Source organism: Atheta coriaria, unplaced genomic scaffold, assembly GCF_025399875.1.
Source record: "Atheta coriaria isolate IRGN ID8LTWV9N9 unplaced genomic scaffold, Caltech_Dcor_3.1 hic_scaffold_1_pilon, whole genome shotgun sequence".
Lineage (NCBI taxonomy): Eukaryota > Metazoa > Arthropoda > Insecta > Coleoptera > Staphylinidae > Dalotia > Dalotia coriaria.
In genome coordinates this window covers 2383639-2395802 of record NW_027045443.1, presented here as the reverse complement: position 1 = coordinate 2395802, position 12164 = coordinate 2383639, and the positions used below count along the sequence as shown (strand labels likewise).

At 49.0% G+C, this 12164-nt stretch overlaps 2 protein-coding genes across 3 annotated transcripts; both read right to left on the bottom strand.

Moving 5' to 3' along the window:
* Positions 1 to 2423: 2423 nt before the first annotated feature.
* Positions 2424 to 8612, bottom strand: Spt6 (transcription elongation factor Spt6). Of its 2 annotated transcripts, XM_065315936.1 has the most exons (8): positions 8399 to 8612; positions 8123 to 8204; positions 7864 to 8054; positions 7701 to 7808; positions 7595 to 7612; positions 7356 to 7525; positions 3125 to 7292; positions 2424 to 3062 (listed from the first exon to the last, which is right to left on the bottom strand). In XM_065315936.1, exons 1-8 carry the CDS (start codon positions 8435 to 8437, stop codon positions 2466 to 2468), a joined length of 5373 nt encoding a protein of 1790 aa, XP_065172008.1. In that variant the 5' UTR covers positions 8438 to 8612; the 3' UTR covers positions 2424 to 2465. The 2 variants fall into 2 exon arrangements, with proteins under 2 accessions (XP_065172008.1, XP_065172067.1); XM_065315995.1 differs by lacking the exon at positions 7595 to 7612 and having other exon boundaries at positions 8399 to 8611.
* A 506-nt stretch (positions 8613 to 9118) lies between these two features.
* LOC135795766 (H(+)/Cl(-) exchange transporter 7-like) lies at positions 9119 to 12132 on the bottom strand. Its single transcript, XM_065307586.1, has 5 exons — positions 11975 to 12132; positions 11815 to 11916; positions 11552 to 11750; positions 9706 to 11489; positions 9119 to 9633 (listed from the first exon to the last, which is right to left on the bottom strand). Exons 1-5 carry the CDS (start codon positions 12032 to 12034, stop codon positions 9457 to 9459), a joined length of 2322 nt encoding a protein of 773 aa, XP_065163658.1. The 5' UTR covers positions 12035 to 12132; the 3' UTR covers positions 9119 to 9456.
* Positions 12133 to 12164: the final 32 nt, after the last annotated feature.

Here is a 12164-nt window from a genome sequence, read left to right as displayed (position 1 = left end):
TTGAGTTGAATCGCGCTGCAAAACCAGGCCGAAGTGTTCAAAGAAAAAAAAAGAAACCGAATTTCGGTGTGGTTATTAATTTGAATGCAGGTTTGATTTGCGTATAATCGTGCGTGATCAATCTAAAAACGCAAAGCGCGGCCATGGTACGGCACAAAGGCGAGAAAAAACACGCCGCGTGACGGCGAGAAATGAGAAACGCAACAAACGGCCGGCCTTGCCACTCCGCGCCGTTCGCCGTTACACTTTTCTATTTCGGACCCAATGCAGCAACGAAGAAAGAGTTCGCCGCACCCGTTTCCAAAGCAAGCGCGCGCGCCTCGCGCAAAGAAATTGCGACTCAAAACAACACCACAGAAAAACGCGCTCAGCGCCGATGGGAGAATTCGAATGGCAGTGCATTAGCTCGATTGCGTCACAAGCGCAAATTCGGGCGGTGTGCGGCGCTGCGAAATGATGAAAAATAGTGGCGGCCAGCAGTGAGCGTCCCTTCGAAGTACGGCCGCTCCATGAGTCAGTCCGTCACGGTTGACATTCGCCGCACGTCCCGCTAATGAAACTCAGCGACAGAATACGTAATACGTAAATACGCTTTAATCCGTGCGACGCCGCCGCCGCCGCGTCACGCTAATCACGATGCGTTGCCCATTTCCAATGATCCCGAGGGAGAGCGCTGGCGGCGGGCGTGCGGGAGCGGCGCGTGGGGCAACGCGTTACGCCGAAACAATAACGTCAATCAATTAAGAATCAGTGCGACGGCGGCGACGGCGCCGCACTTGTTGCACGTCGGCGGGGGCGTACGTCGCCCAACCCCGTCGTCCGCATCGATTCTTTTCACGCGCGCCAGGCGTATCCACGTCGCGCTGACACAATGACGTCGCTCGCGGCATTCTGTCGAAGCAAATCATCGCCAGCTTTGCGCGCACGGACGACGCTCGCAAAACTTCACCCGCAGATTTCAGACTTGGTGCAGCTCATTAAGTGCCGTGCGCGTTCCCGTTTAGCGCCGACTGCGTGTCCGTAATGTACTTTCACTTATATTGTTCCGCCACCTTGATCCAATTCGAATCTGCACACCGTTAGAGGCGCGTAAACACAACGAATTGGTCGTCGGTTAATTGCACATTTGTGTGAGAAGCTCACGCGTGAGAGCCCAATTGAATCACGGAGCGCGGCGCACGAAGCGAATGCGAATTAAGTTTCTATTATGATCGGGTCGGGAGAAAGTCGGCGGGTAGTGCCGCAGCGCACAATTAGCGCGATCACTTGTTGCTTGTTGGAAGTTTTATTGCAGCCAGCAGATTGCCATCGAGCCCGGCTGATGAGAAACAAGCGGCGCGCGTCCCGCGTGCTTTCTGCCAAAGCCGAAATTGAGTTGCGCTCCCGCAATTGGTTTACGGGATACGGTGAAGAATGCGATCGATTAAAGGTTAATTCGAACGCTAACGGTTTTTTACGCGCTCGTCGCGTCCTCGGCCTCCGACGGCCTTCTTCTGCTCACGCGTTGCATTGTAATTAGTAATGAAAGACTGAGCGAAAGAACTGTCCATGCTTTCGTAACACAACTTGTTGCGGGTCAAGCGGACACTCCAATTTTTCAATTGTTGATACGTCGAGACGCGCCGAAATCGCCCCGAACACACCCGGCCACAACAATGCCAATTTATCTATGCTCCATAAATTATCTGCGTTCGGATAAAAGCGATCGCAGCGTTTGGTTCGAATATGGCAAGAAACTCCATTTACGAAAAACTCCGCGACGATCGTAAACGGCCAGATTTATAACTTTTCATTAATTTTTCAACCGCGACGAGTCGACACAATGTGGCTATATAAAAAATGATCGTAACTATTGTACATTGTTAAACAGATAAAATCGGCGCGCGTGTTCGATTTGCTCGATCGTTCCAGCTAGTGTAGCAACCATAAATTTTCATTTTGCGTCACGCGTATGCAACCACTCGTGGGGCGCAATTTGCTAATCCAATTATATGCAACCAACCATACGCGCGCTGTTGTCCCACTACCCAACAACGGACCGCTGTAACTTCACCTGCGCCCCGATAATGCGATTTGGGACCGAAGCGAGTAAGAGGGGAAGAAATACGATGCGGTGGCAGAAAAGGGTACGCACTGCCTTTCAGGCGATTCAAGACAGCGTGAGGAGTGCAAACGACAGATAAGACTTTCCACTCGGCCGCGTCTGCATCGAACATTTTTCAGACGTGCAAGCCGATCGCACCGACAAGTTAATATATTCACTTTCGATTAGCGCTAATGGCACAGAAGGAATTCCCAAGATTCCCAATTTGGACTCGGGCTCAAATGTAGCCCACTCACTTCCTAGGACAAATATACGGAGGCGTCCGCCAGGGGGTGTGTGAAATAAATAAATCAATGCCAATAAGTAAGTGGCAGATAACTTAATTCAAAGAAAGTGTACTGACTAATTTTCTAACTAAAATTTAAATGCTCTCATCATACAGAGGGGTGGCATCGCCGAGCGACATGGAGTGCGGCGAGGTGTTCGTGCGCGGTGTGCTGCGCGCAGACCGAGGGCTCTTACTAACGTTCTTCATGCGTGTGCGCTCCAGGTCACTGCGAATATCCTCGAAACGCGGCGTGCGATGGCCCTGTGAACGCGGGGTGCTGCTGCCGCTGGCGCTGCCACGGGGTACGCTGCTTCTACGCGTTGCCCATGCCTCGGCCGCCTTCTGCCAGTCGGTGGGTTCGTTGTGCGTGCCGTAACCACGTCGGCTACCATTGCCTGAATAACTACGCGGTGAATCAGGCGGCGCTCCCTTGCTGTGGTGGTGGTGATCATAGCTGGCGCGTGGGCTTGGATGCGGGCTGGAGTTGACGAGGGGCGATTGCGGCGGCACGTTACGATACGACGAACTGCGCTGCGCTGGAGTGACGGCGCCCGGATGCAAGAAGGGACCGTTCATGTGTGGTGCAGTACTAGGAATATGTTGCGACGGCGTTTGCTGACCGTAGCGAGGTGTCTGCTGTGGCGTTTGGTACGGTGTCATGTACGGTGTCTGTCCACTTGGTGTGTAAGGCTATAATAGAAACAAAAAATATTTTAAATACAAAAATACAAAACAAATCTGTGATTACTTACAGTGTTAACGTAATTATTGGCTGCATAAGCGCCGGGCGTTTGAGGATAGTGCGGAGTCTGCGTGGCTACGGCCGACAGGGTTTGCATCATATGCGAGGGCAGATTCTGTGCCACGCGGTGAATTGCATCTGGATGCACGCCGCCATAACCTCCGGGTGTGGTATTACCAGCGTACGATGAGCGAGCGGCATGTCCACGTGGTGTGCCAGGTGTCTGACCACCGGGAATAGGGTCCCGGAAATGCTCCTTGAACCACTTGAATAGGTTTAGCACGCTGTCGAACACCTGGTTGCGGAAACGGATGCCCTCCGTGGTGACCGTCATGTATTCATGGCGCACCTTGTGTCGTGGCAAATACGACAACAGAAACTTGCCAGGATAGGTCTTGGATGCGCTGATTACGTAGTGAATCTTAGTAGCATTTTTCTTGCGCTCATCCTTGAGAAACTCCTCTGCAAGATCCTTTAGTCCACCTTCTGTGTCGCGATAGTACCGGTAATTGATTACTTCACGTGCATACGTCGCCATCGGATGGATGTGGCGTGCAATAATTTCGTCCAAATCTTCGAATTCTTCGTTTCCGATCCAGAGCGACGAGCCGATGGAAAAGGCGTTCTTTTTGCCCTCCTCGCGTACATCAATATGCTGGAAGATCTTGTCGACTACTTTCCAAGTAACGGTAAGGTGATCGGCGCCCTTACTTGACGGACGTATCACCACCTCGCCCTGATCGGCGTCCTGCATCAGTTTCTCAGCTTCGACAAAGTTAATGTTGTGGAAGCATGGGTGAATGATGACGCGCTTCATGTATGTCTGTTTCTGCTTTGCGAGCTTCTTGTTCAGTTCCAGCCGCATGTCGCGCTCCTCTAACTCGTGATCATAGTAAGGATCCTTGGCGGGACGAAACTCGTTCTTTTTGTCTGTCAGATCGCTTGACTTAGAAGTGCAGTCAACGGAAAAGCGCTCCACGTCTATCTTGAGTATACGACAATGAATGAGCTGGCCCGCGCTGACACGCTCCTCTGGAATGGCGACGTGTTTGTCACTGAGGTTCTTGATGTGAATATAACCGGATAGGCCATTGTCCAAGCGCAGCTTGACTCCAGTGGCCTGCCCACAACACGAGCCCGCATCAAAATGATTCCACACATCGGACAACTCAGGGAAATCATTCTGATGACAGAATGGGCACTGCCAGAGGCCAGTGTCGTCGTTTCGCACGGGGTTAGCCTGGTCCAATTGATCGCCCTGCGGTTTGCGGCGCGAGATACCAACCACGACCGTGGTGATCAACTTGCCCACGTAGAATGTCTCCGGAGACTCTTTGGTGAGAATGTCAAAGAGCTCCTCGGCATTGGCGCTCGCAAACGGCGTGCGGAGATCTTTATAGCGGCAATTCAGCTCTGCGCGGATATCGTAGAGCGTGATACTTTTGTTGCCAAAGCCCTGTCGCTCCAACTCCTCAGCGAACGCGTCCAGATCAAGATCCTTGAGACGCTCAGGCGTTTCTAGAATTTCCTCCAGGGCTCCAGCAGGGTTGGCTCCCTCGTCGTCATCGTACTCCAATGCGTCTACAGCCATCTTGCGGGCCCACTCGTATGTCTCGGGATGCACGCGAGAACCGTCGAGAATCTCAACGTACGCCTCAGTACTATCGCCCAAACTATTGGTGTCGATTTTAACAAAACCAGAACAGTTGATGAATACTTTCGGGCCCATGTGGCAGGCGGTTACCAATTGTGTACGATTTTCAAGGCGTTGATTAGTCTGCTTCAGCACGCGCATCAATGCCTGACCTTTACGCGGTCCCAGCCCACATATGAACTGCACAAGGAAGCTTTTATGTGCTTGTTGCACCGCTAGATTGACATCAACGCCGACCTCATTAGTGCGGTTGACAAACTCCAGATACAAATTCTCAAGCAATTCTTCCTTTGCAACCTGCTCCTGCAGTGGGTGGTAGCGCAAGCTAAGCAGCTCTTCATCGGAAGTGCACAATTGCGAAAATTCAACGAGAGGATCCTGCATGCGGCGCGCCAGTGAGATCGCCTGCCGCAACAACTCGGGAAATTCGCGAAAGTCGGTCTCGCTCTTACGCGAATTGCTGTATACTTTAGCTAGCTCATTGTCGATTATCTCCACGGCGATCGAAGGGAACTGCTCGTTGTCGACAAGATCGGCGATGATACCTTTGAGATCCTCGACAATCATTTGCGCTTCTCGCGATTCGCCGCCCACTGCAATCACCTGCGGTTTCTTAGTATAAATGAAATTACGCAGTGCCGCCAGATCCGATTCCTTGAGGCGTTTCTCGTCGTCACGATACGAATTTTTCCGCTTGAGTAAGTGTGGCAAGCGCAAGTATTCGGAAATCTCACCATCATGATTGGCTATGCACGTGAACGCTGACTGCGAGTAGTCTGGTACGTATGCCACAGCCATCACGCGGATACCGCGCGACGTGTCCCACTCGTCGTCTTCTTCGTCGGCAAAGTCCACTTTGTAAGGTGCGACGCGGATCCAGTTGTACAATTTACGACAACACGCTTTTAGAACCGCTTCCTTTGCCTCATCAAGCAGTGTGCGCCGCAGTTCAGAGCGCAGATCAGGAAGAACATAGCGCAAGACAGCGCGCTCTACGCATTCCAGCCGCAATGCGTTCCAATCCTGCACGTTCTTGCTGAACTCGTCCTTAATGTACAGCTGCTTCGCTTCGTCAAGGTATGAACCGCTGGTGTTACCCTCGATGTGCTCGTCGAAGGTGATTGTGATTAATTTGTCCTCCTCAGCCATGGACAACTTGAGAAACTGCTCATGCACAAGATCACGCACTGGCTTACTCTTCACATATTTCATGCTGTAGCAGTTGTGCGACTCGTCTATCACCTTCAGACCCTTCTTAGTCGGCCTAATGGTGATCTTGGCGCGTTCGTAGAAAACCTCACGCATAGTTTTGCGTAAGAGAGGCTCACCGGCCAGCTGCATTGAAACCATAAGTTTTGCTGCCTGCAGAACCTCTTCCACAGTAGGAAAGTTAGCACACACGTATTCCTTGGCGAGTTCCATCGGATCAATGCACTCTTGCTCCACCTCGTGACGCTGATAGTTGTCACGCACATTCTCAGCGAAATGCTCCGGTGAAAGACCGAATTTCTTAGCCAGACCATCCAGACCAGCACGCATACACAACACGTAGTTGCTAGAGCGGTTGGCATACTTGAGCTTCTCCGGTTCCTGATCATCCGGCTCATCATCGACATCTTCGGGAGCCTCCGCCTCATCGGCATCCAGCCGGTTGAGACGTGCCTGTCGTTTTTCCGCACGGCGTGCCTCTCGTTCCTTAGCACGCCACGCAGCATGCATACCGGGCAGATCTCCGCCATAGTACAAAATAAAATGATTGTACAAATCTTGTAATTCCTTTTGTGTTTGAACATTGCGCAGCCGTTCTACGTCCGAGTCCTTCATGACACGTACGTTATCTGGAATAGGTGCGTCAGGGTTCTTCATCAACTGATCCAGCTGGTACGACCGCATTTTCTCAAAGAGAGTGAGGAGGTTTTGTTTGCGCGAACGCAGTTGACACCATTTGGCGTCAAATTTGTAAACTTTCCACAGGTCGGATATATTGAGTTCAGGCTGCACGTACTCCTTGCGGTAGAAGGCAATGAAGGGCACCTCAAGATGCTGGTTGCGCATGAAGTCCAAAGCTTTGCGGATTTTCCCGATCGTCTGCGGGCCTTTTTTCTGACGTTCGCGTGCCTCCGCACTCAAGTCGGCGTTCTGGTTCGACACGGGCGGCTTACAGAAGGCCTGCTTGTAGATCCATTCAGCCTCGTCGTCTAATTCGGTGGAGTCCTCCGGCACGGATGTCAGCGGCACCTCACGCAACTGCATGCGCTCAGGAATATCGGTGTTACGAATCTCATTATCCTGGTCGGTGAAGAAACCGCGTTTCAGCTCGCTTGGTTCGTACACTTCGAAAATAGATTTGCGTGTCGGCTTCTGTCGCGCTGCTTTCTTCGGTCGCTGCCGGCGCACTTCATCGTCTTCATCCACGTACTCGTCCTCCTCGTCTTCTTCATCCTCGTAGTCGTCTTGTTCATACTTGGAGAACTCATCATAGTCAAAATCAACGCCGAACGTCTCCTGTGCTTCTTGCAAAGCGCTGCAATTCAAAATAGTAAAAACAATGATTGGATGTCAATGTTTTGAGCCGAAATCAACTTACGCATCGGTGAATATAGGTTTGCGTTTCTTCTTCTTGTCAGCAATTGGCCGACCATCGTCGTCAACGATAAAATCATCCGTGTCCGAATACTCTCCCTCGTCTTCCTCTTCGCCGAAATGGTCAGGCTCTTGAACAGGCGCATGGCTACGCTCAGACCGCCTCTCGTCATCCTAGATGCATAAATAATCTTAAATTACACTCAATACTCAGCCAAGCAAAATGTAAAACGCAGCTACTACCTGTGTTTCATCTTTATCCTTTGGAGAAGCAAGAACGACGGAAACAAATGCATGGTTATGCGCAATAATGTCTTACTGACTAGAGTAAACAATATAAAACACTTACATCCTCGGAGAATATCTCCATGGCAATCGCGTCGCGATCTTGACTCTGGTCAGCATCATCTTCATTGTCACTTTCTTCATCTTGTATTCGTCGCAACCGTTTGAATCTCTGCAACAAGCATAGTTTACTAGGCATGAAACACATGCATGCATTATCAACTGACTCTTCTTTCCACTTTGACACCCAAGTTCTCCTCAATGAGGTCATAATCTTCATCTTCAAGTCGGTCGTCATATTCCTCATCATCGCTTTTCTTCCGTTTTTCACCTCCGGATGCATCCGAATCTTCACCACTCTCAATTTCTCTGTCATCAATAAGATCCTTCAGCTCTTCCCTCAGCCTTTCATCATCATCTGTGATAATATAAACATTTATCAAATTAGCTAGATTGCATGCAGTTGCCTCACATGGTTATAATTACCTTCCTCCTCTTCAGAGCTATCATCCATTTTCTTCGCACGCTTCAACTTTTTGCGTTCTGCTGAGGTCAGCTCCTCCTCATCCTACAAGCAACAATTAGAAAAAAAACAATCACCCAATCCCCATTACATCAAAAAAATAAGTTATAAGAGATTTAATAGCATGCATGAGGACAATCTGGAGTCCGTATCGGTCTTTAGCTCCAATTGAGAAATGCATATCAAAAATGGCATGCAGTGAGCAATAAATGAGCGGAAATGTCGCGGCTGGCACATACCTCGCTCTCCTCCGCTTCCGATTCGATGAAGTTCGACATTTTGCGCTAGCTTGCACGCTAGCGATCGGGACCCGCTGCTGCAGGGTTTCAATAGCTTCAAGCAGGCGGCGCGAAACAACCGTCTTCACTAATAGCACTCAACAGCTTACTTATTAGCTCTCCTATACACCACACGACGCCATTCGAGCCATGTATTCAGGCAGGTAGGTTAACGAATTTTCTGGATCACACACACCGTACACTTGGCAACGCTGCATACATTCATTCAAAGTCATCGTGCAAATATCCGCAAATGTAGTGTGTAACAAGATAGCTAAGGTATATTTTAAGGTATATAGCATTAGAGTTTAACTGAAATTATACATTTCACTTTAAAATAAATGTATTATTTCATACGGGATGAAAAAGAAATGCAATTTAAAAGCGCAGGCGTAACTTGACATTCGCGACACCGCGGCCCGCACGATGTGAAACGATGATGCACGGATTATGCATAATAGGAATAACACCTGAATAAATAAATAAATAAACTTTATAATCACTACAATGGCGAATTTGGATGAGAGGAAATAAGAATTGTGTTTATATTAAAAAAAAAATAGCAGTTTAAACATAGGTTTCTTGGATGTTCCAAGGTTGTGCAGAAGCAGAAATGCAACACTGCACAATGAATGTACAATTACCATCTTCGTCCTTTTCTCGTAACAGATACATATTCAATAGTTTTAGTTATAGTTTATTAACATTTAATTTCAAGTAAATAACTACAAAATATTTTGGTGAGCTTAAACTGTTGATCATCCTCAAAGAGTTTTCAGAAGTAGTATGCTTAAACCAGAAAGCACAACAATTTTTTTCAAGCAAATAGCAAAGTAGGATAAATCCTGAAGGATTGATCTGTTTTTTTGAATGTCTGAGTAGTTTGTATATCCACATTTTTATCTTGTTTTTTTTTTTAACTTGTCGCGAATTGATGAACCTCATATAAACCTGTATAATTACAGTCTCACTGCTGATGTAATATAAACTAAACAATTTTTCAGGAGATTGTTTCATGCTTAGTCAACCAGTACTAGTTCATTTTGCCGAAGCTGGCACATGCGGTTGATCACCCTGAATTTCGATAGATCCTTTCGCGTAATCATGCCAACTACCTCGTTGGACTCGTTAACAATTGGCAAATGACGCAATCCCAATGCTCGAAACAATACATAGATGCGAGGTAGCGACGTGTTCTGAAATCAGAAGAATAAAATTGTATATACTAAGTATATACTTAGAGTACATAGATATGATCAACCACTAACCTTGAGCAGGGTGTACGGCGAGTTGTTCATAAATGGACGTAGATCCAAGTGGAACCTCATGTCCTCGGGCAGGACCTGCAAGTCTTTCATAGCTATCTCATTGAGATAATAGTCACGGAAGGAATTCATCGTGATGGTTGACATCCACTCATCCTCGTGTTCGTAATACAGCTTGTAATAGAGAAGGAAAATGATCTGCGAGCGCAGAATCAACCCCTTTATGCGTCCTTTGCGCGCATCGCCAGCATCCCGATAGTCGCGCAAAATACGCATCCCCTCCTCCTCAACGATCGGAAACCCATTGTGCGTAGTCTTGTTGAGCATGGACCACAAGTAGCCTATGCGTTCGATACCTTTGACGCAGATTGGAGGTGCATTCATAATACCGGTCGCCAGTACGCTGTGAGCTAGCGGTGGTGGCTCGGGCGGCAGGAACGGGATATTCTTTACTTGAATGTTGATGTTGTAAATGCCCTCGGAGAAAAAGTCTCCGATCCACTTGGCGCAAATGAGCGTGATGATAATGGGAAAGCTGAATGAGATATTGTCGCTGGTTTCCATCATAATGACGGTGAGGCTGATGGTCATCCGGACAATGCCGCCCAGCTGGGCGCACGCGCCAATTAACGCATACTTTCCGCTGTCAACAGAGCCCTTCCATTCGGGGGGTAACAGCTCACGCACAATTACAGAGAGGAGTCTTCCCCACGCAGCGCCGGTTAACAGGGATGGTACAAAAATACCGTTGGAGGAAGACAGTCCGAATGTCAGGCATGAAAGGAAGTAGTAAGCCACTGCAAATGATATCAGGGAGAGATACTTGTAAGTACCTGCGGGATCATGCACAAGAGCATTGACAGACTTTTGCGGCGGGGCCAGCCACATAGTCCCAACCACGTTGGAGGTTCCCTTCTGGTTACCACACAGAGCATCTAGCGAGTAATCCTTGGTATACGGCCTATCGTTGCATTCGTTAACGTAGTATGTCATTGCAAAAGCAATGACACCGTGGAGAGCAGCGACAACGATGCCCTCAAGCACGCGGGCCCAGTTCTGGTATATAAATCGTTTACGCAGTTGAGACAACCGGATGTTCAACAGGTTCCACATGCATCCCATAACGCCCCCAATGCAGCCCATGAATGCGAAGATGGGCACCTCGTATATGGTGTAGGTGAAATCAACGGTTCCCATGTTGATTAGACTGGGGTGCTCCAGCTCACCGGGATGGCCCTTCAGCGCCGAGAGTAGGAAGTTTACGAAGAACTTGCTCACCACCGAAGTGAAAAAGATGCGCCATGTAAGTGTCTGGTTCCAGAAGGATGCGCCTTCCTCCAAGCTGAAAAGCACGCCGCCCACCGATGCGCCAAATGCAGCTGAGACGCCAGCCGCGGCACCGGCCGATACAAGATCGCGCTTCTCTTGATCATCGCGGAAGAACTTGTACATGTCCCATTTCCAGCCCCAAATGCTCACCTGTCCAGCCCCGACCAAGTTCGCGACACAGGCGCCCACATGAATCATAGGCCCTTCCTTGCCGCTGGCCACGCCGCCAATGATTGAGAATGCTAGACCAGCTGCCTTGATAACCAGTGTCTTGAGGCGTAGGATGCGTGGGATGTAGACGCCGTTGAGGTAGCACTTAACCAGGGGAATGCCCGATCCTGCTGCCATTGGCTCAATATACGTCACCAGAACGCAGCCAAGGGTGAAGGGCAGTGCATTCAGCATCATCCACATCAACATCACATAGTATTGCTGCTCCGTCTCATGTTCCTTGATCACTGCGGAAGAAAGCACAATCTAAACGTTATTATTCATGCTGGCAATAGCAAAACAAACTTACGTTTTATAAGAATCTCATACTTCTTCGTTATCATCATGCTGATGGCCAAATCGACGAGCGCGCCGACAAGTGCCGTGAAAATCCCAATTTGCAGAAACGCCAACCATTTCATCAGATTCTTGATGATTAGGTATCGATAGCCTCGCAGATCCTCCTCCTGGATGCGAAACTCGTTCTCCAGGAGGTCGTAGTCCAAGCTCTAAATAAAAACAGGCATAATCACATGAAACATGGGCTACAGACAACCATTTGCTTAAACGTACCTCGTATTTAGCAGACACGACATGCGGGGGGCCCTTCTCATAGGAGTAGAGCGTCGGCACATACTCGACACTGTCGAATGTCACCTGCGTGCCGGTGCGCGACTGTGAACATTATAATGATTAATACATAGGCGCGCTTATAACGCATATTTTGCCTTACCAATGTGGGTCCATGAGAGGTGCTCCGGCCCAGTGTTCGCCCTGGTATTTCCTCCGACATTTAGCCGAGATTCAGCGAAAAACGGAGGAGCACAAAATCACCACACAACACCACCACTGGCATGGAGTGTTATTTTATATTTGCAAGTTTCCCAGGCAGCAATGCACGAATTAAAAACAAAACAAAAACA

What these genes read in the sequence shown, in the direction of transcription:
- Spt6 (XM_065315936.1), bottom strand. Translation starts at nt 8,437, where the DNA reads ATGTCGAACTTCATCGAATCGGAAGCGGAGGAGAGCGAG. An exon ending in TAGCTCTGAAGAGGAGGAAG is followed by an intron (nt 8,055 to 8,122) that starts GTAATTATAACC and finishes ATATTATCACAG; the next exon opens with ATGATGATGAAAGGCTGAGG. An exon ending in CCAATAATTACGTTAACACT is followed by an intron (nt 3,063 to 3,124) that starts GTAAGTAATCAC and finishes TTTCTATTATAG; the next exon opens with CCTTACACACCAAGTGGACA.
- LOC135795766 (XM_065307586.1), bottom strand. Translation starts at nt 12,034, where the DNA reads ATGTCGGAGGAAATACCAGGGCGAACACTGGGCCGGAGCACCTCTCAT. An exon ending in CCTCTCATGGACCCACATTG is followed by an intron (nt 11,917 to 11,974) that starts GTAAGGCAAAAT and finishes TAATGTTCACAG; the next exon opens with TCGCGCACCGGCACGCAGGT. An exon ending in GTATGAGATTCTTATAAAAC is followed by an intron (nt 11,490 to 11,551) that starts GTAAGTTTGTTT and finishes TTTCTTCCGCAG; the next exon opens with TGATCAAGGAACATGAGACG.